Below are 5,505 nucleotides of genomic sequence, written 5' to 3'. Positions count from 1 at the left end.
GCGTCCCTCTAGCGTCAGATCTGGCGCCGCTGGCGCAGTCCCTCCCCACCGTTGTCACCGGCGCTGACCTGGTGCGGTGCGTCAACCCTGCCCCCGCCCTCCCCCGCGCTCCATCTCGACTGGCCACCCCCCTGGCCCTGGCTGGCTGGCGTCCTCTCGGCGGCAGGGCCTTGTCCCGGCTGTGCCTCCTCTCTGGCTGGCCGCGGTGGGGCTGATGCCCCCCTGGCTTTCGGTTGTCCGGCGTCTTCCCGACAGCAGAGCCTCGTCCCAGGCTCCTAGCCATGCCTCTCCCCTTGAGCTGGTTGTGGTGTGCTGTGGGCGGCGATATGTCTTGTGGTGGCCATCTGCGGTGTTGCGTTCAGCGACGCCCTATGTCATCTTCCCCGGTAATTGGTGTGGCTCTTCTCCCAGCGATTGCGGTGTTGGCCTGCTTTGGCGGCCTTGTCTCTGAATCCTATCCGACCTTTGGGATTGTGCGGAATTTGGCCGGGCGAAAGCCTTGCTCGGCTCGCCGATGCTGGCGGCAACGACACCTGCGGGTGTCGTTCCCTTCTTGGAGGTGCCGTCATGGCCTCTTCTCCGCGCCCCTACGCGAGTATCGGGGGAAAACCCAGATCTGGTTCACTAGATCGGACGGCGGCGGCGTCTTGACGTTGTATCCTTCATGAAGGCGCTGCTTTGTTGCTCGTGGTGTGTTTGGTGTTGGCATTGGAGACTTCGGACGCTTTGCTAGTTCGGAGTGCTCCTCTTGGCATGGGCTTCCAGGGCGCTATGCACGGCCTCGAGGGCGCTCTCTCCATGGGTTCTCCTTCCAGTCTGGCCAGGTCCTGCACCCCACTTGCCGATCCTCTAGGCGCATAGGTGGGAGGTACGTTGATCCGGTTTGTCTTGGAGGCGTGGTTGTGCGACGATGGTGCCCGACGTTGGTCGCGACGCGGCCTTGATACCTTTGTATCTCATACCTTTGGGTTGACGGCCAGAGTTCGAGCTAGGAGAGTTCTTTGCAATGTTGTATCTCTTCTTGTTGTTCCCACACTTCATGTGGTGCTTCTCTCTTTTCCTTTTGTATGCCTATGTAATTTCTCTTCTACCTATCAATGATACACAATCTTTGCGTATTCGCGGAAAAAAAAGATAGGACTTCGTGATCTGCTAGGTTGGGGGCAAATTTTTTAATATGGTTAGTAGGCCACATAGGCACGCGATCTTGACTCTACAAAGATGAGAGTGTTTTTTGAATTGCTGCGATGTTGTTTTGAGAGGAAAGTGTTTTCTGTACGAAATTATCACATCGTCAACACCAACATATAGGACATGCAATTAGGAGACGCTGAAAGTGGGCTGGAGATGTACAATTCTTAACCTACAAACGTTGTAGGCCTAATTAGGACTTGCTGTAAGTTTGGTAGATCTAATCAGTTAATTATGCGCTTTAAGTTAAGGGTCCATCAAATCAATGACCAACCGTTTCTGATTTTTGTTGGATTTTATAGCATATTTATCTCTTTTTTATTTGCCTGTGATGTATTTTAATAAACTATAATATATAGATAGATAAAGGGGAAATTCAATTTGGCTCTAGGGAGCATATGCTCCTGCGCTTCAAAAAAGTATTTTGTCATTGTCAGATTTTTTTAATAGATGTCTTTATTGTCAGAACCAAATGCTAGAGGGAAAGCTTAAGCATTTGACATGTGCAGAAAAAAAACAAGTTGAACTCCAAATGTTACACTTAATTATTATTTTCACCAATGAAACACTACTATCTGGTTTCACATGAAAATTACGGTTGTTATAGTAACATGAACATGTACAAAAACATTCAAAATTTAAAAAATCTATTTACTGTTTGTTTTAATTTATTGTTTTATTGTTCAAATATGGTGTTGCAACATTATAGCATTCTCGTATGTACCGAAGTCGCTCCTCCTCATCCAAGAAAGAAAGCTAGGGTTCCCGCCTCTCGTCGGCGCCGCCGCAGGTCCGCCTCGTCTTCGGTGACCCTAGGGCCATGGAGGCGCGGTGGGATCCTGACAAGGGCCGGCGGGAGGGCTCCGTTTTTAGTCATTTTTTTTTCTGTTTTGTTAGGGTTTGTGTCCTGTTTAGGAAGGCGAGATGGCGACGGCTCCCTGGAGATGGAATAAAGGCCTCACCGCCTAGCCTCCGTTCCGGCGGTGCGTCTAGCATCGTTGGTGGGCGTGTGGAGGTGTGTCTCCAGCGGATCTATCTTTGATGGATTTGCTCAGATCTCGTCGTTGTTTGTCTACGTCCGTGTGTCTTTGGGTTGAATCCTTCCAACCTACGTTATTCTTCATCTGCGGTGGTTGTTGTTCTGGTGCGCTGGTCCTATGGGGCCTTAGCACGACGACTTCCCGACTGTCTACTACAACAAGTTGTGTCCGACTCTGGCGATGGAGGGGTGATGACGGCGGTGCGCCTTCGGCTTGCTTCAGTGCTTGTAATCGTCGCTACGTGGTCTACAGATCTGGATGTACTTTTTTCTGGTGTTCGTTGTACTGCCATGACTGAAGATGAATAGATTGAAAGTTTTTCGCAAAATAAAAAAAACATTGTAGCATTCTTTTTCATGTTGGTGGTAAAATTTATATTCCTCTCAAATAGCAGATATTTTAAGACGAGTCATAATTTTGTTCAGTGACACTAGCATCATTTTTTTTTGTGAATGACACTAGCATTAGTTGACTGAAAGTCTGAATTCAGCGAGCACTTGTTGAGTTCAGCAAACGCTCATATATATGCGCATACGCTCACCCTTATGAATATATATATATTCACGCACATCCTGCCCCTATGAGCACCTCTGAGGGCTGATTTGGTTGCCAGGGATCCTCCCAGGATCCCCGCCCTTTCCCTGGGTCAGAGCACCACGTGGAGAACCTGCCCCGGTTTTTCTGCTGTTAGATTTGGTGACATAGGGGAGGGGGTGTTCCCATCCCAATCCACCCGAAATCCCCGGGTTGCTCTCCCACGCCTCTAGACATGAGACGAATTCTCCCCGCCATGTTGTGGTCTCTCTTCTGATATTTCCTGCAGCTTCGTACTACTATGACTCGATCTCTTCCAAGCCCCTCCGCCGACAGCCGTGTTGGGAGGGGATCCCTTGTGCACATGAAGATTTTCCCTTGGGGTTTGTTACCCTTGTTTTCTGCCCTCTTGAAACCAAATGAGGCCTGAGAGCCTGACCCGGCATATCATCTAGATTTTACGAATCCACCGTAGATGTTTCGGAGTCCTCGAAAATGTCTCCTCCCATTAAACGCACATCGCCGAAAATCTAAAATAAATTTAGGATAAATGCAAATCATGCAGCTACTAGAAATCGGCTAGCTAATCCTCCATCAGGAAAGTAGTATTTTTCTTTCTTTAAAATATTCTCTTCCTTGCCTAACAGTATGGAGTATGGCCGTATGGAAGGCTCTTGATGCCAAAAAAGAAAGTATGGAATGCTCTTGATGCCAGCTAGACACCTACGAGCTGGGCTCCCATTGGCTCCTCTTTCAACCTCACATGCCCGCGTGGCCATCAGCCCTTGGCCCCACTCACAGGTCGACGCCCCTCCGCGCGTGGCTGCTGCAGAGCACAACGCGTGCGTCCTCCGACCCCGTGCACCCGGTCCATGGGCGCCACCACCCGCTTCTTCCTCGTTCGCTTTATAAGCTCGCTCGTACACCTCACACCTCTTACTCACTCCGCCCTCGCCCCCGCCACCTCATCGACGCCTCGAAGCCGAACCCTGGGCAAGGAAAAATACCTAACCCTAGCTGGTCCGCCATGGCCAGGGAGGCGTCGTCGTCCTCCGCGCCGGGGCCCTCAGAGTTACCGCCGGCCGCTGGTGGCAGCGGCAGCGGAAGCGGCGGGGACATGCCGCGAGTGCCGCGGCAGCGCGCCCGCGGCGACCCGCTCCTCATCGTGTGCGGCTGCTTCAGCGTCGTCACGGCCGCCACCGCCTTGCTCTGCGTCGCCGTCAACGTCCTCTCCGCTGTCCAGTCCTTCCGCCGCAACGGTGGCTACGTGAGTCCCCCCTTCCACTTTCAACCCTGCTCGACGCGCCGCGGTCACGGGCTGATTCGGTGTCTTACTGCCGGGCTTTCAGATATTCGGGGGCATATTCCGGTGCTATGCGGTGGTGATCTCGCTATTCGTGGCCGTCCTCGAGACTGAGTGGGGATTCATCATCAAATTCTGCAAGGTTCGCTTCGTTGCCCGGCGCCCCTGCCTTAATATGTGCATCTTTACGATTTGTAAAGAAAAATGCATCTTTTGGCGGTGTTGAGGTTTGTCCAATTTGAACTGTTTTGTGGATGATACAAAATGCGTAGGTTACATGTAATTTATTTTGTGCTTCAGCCTCCAAATGGTGCCTATGTTGCTTGCTTCACACAATTAATTGTTTGCTACTATTCATTGATAGTGGAATGTGCTATATCGGTGTCGGAATTTTAATTGGTTTAGGTAGCAATCCATTTAGTTTCTTTAGTTTAGGAGAACTTTTTGTAGATGCCATGTCATTATTATAGTGAATTGTCAGATTGTCCTTTTAAGGTCATCTCTTACGCTAATTGAGTGTAATCTTAAGTTGCCTCCAGGAGGAGACAGAATATACAGGTTTGCTCTCTTTCCCACCTCGCAGATTGTGCTTGGCTTGTTGGTTTAGGAACATACAAACTTGCTCTCTTTCCTTCTTTTTTTCTTCCACATCATCACCAATGATGATGACGGAACTTTGGAGATTCCCTAACTGCTCCTGTCAGCGAACACCAAGTCTTATTTCGGCTGCCCTTTAGATTTAAGCTTATAGATTGGGCTTCATGCAATCTTATTGTCCATGAATGGAGTTAGAATTTTAGTGGCTTTCTAGTTTTGTAAACTTTCTACTCTTTGACATGAATAGATATTGGAATACTGGCCTGCAAGGGGGATGCTACAGATATTGTAAGTATTCAGGATGACTATGTGTTTCTCAACTCCTATTATGTTCACAAAATTCAATTCTTGGTCCGCACCTTCCCCAGACCCTGTGCAAGCGGGAGCTACATGCACCGGGCTGCCCTTATTATTTTTACTGGAATTGGTGCATATTTTACAATTTTTCAGAATGTTTCATGCATATGCTTGTCGATGCTCATCTAGAGTTTACCTATATAATTGGTAGATTGGTTTGGTTCCTTCATTTTTGGAAGTAATGGACAGAATAACCTCAAAAGAAAATTGCGAGAGGTGTGGCTTCATAATTTTCAAACTGAATGGTTCTTGAAAATTGTGGGAGGTGTGGCTTCATAAAGTGGCTGTTACTTGATCGATAAATTGCTAATTTCACGAACACTACCCTTAAGCATAGCTATGACATATAGAAAAGCATGACAAACACAAACCTTTCTTGTATTCAGCAACCTTAACCTTCATCAGCAAATTGGCTGATGAGATGCATATTTCGTATTAGTACTATTACAACTTCATTTTATCGATATTTTCTTATCCCATGCA

General features: G+C 48.5%; 1 protein-coding gene across 1 annotated transcript in view; it reads left to right on the top strand.

Moving 5' to 3' along the window:
* Positions 1-3,697: 3,697 nt before the first annotated feature.
* LOC119363880 overlaps positions 3,698-5,505 on the top strand; it is a 4,722-nt gene continuing 2,914 nt past the window's right edge. The window contains exons 1-3 of the mRNA XM_037629248.1: positions 3,698-4,032; positions 4,115-4,210; positions 4,913-4,953. Coding sequence (XP_037485145.1) covers positions 3,793-4,032; positions 4,115-4,210; positions 4,913-4,953 — 377 coding nt within the window. The 5' untranslated portion in view covers positions 3,698-3,792. The remainder of the gene's footprint in view (positions 4,033-4,114; positions 4,211-4,912; positions 4,954-5,505) is intronic.

The sequence above is a fragment of the Triticum dicoccoides genome, chromosome 2B, assembly GCF_002162155.2.
Source record: "Triticum dicoccoides isolate Atlit2015 ecotype Zavitan chromosome 2B, WEW_v2.0, whole genome shotgun sequence".
In the NCBI taxonomy this organism is placed as follows: Eukaryota; Viridiplantae; Streptophyta; class Magnoliopsida; order Poales; family Poaceae; genus Triticum; species Triticum dicoccoides.
This window is presented reverse-complemented; position numbering and strand designations above follow the sequence as displayed.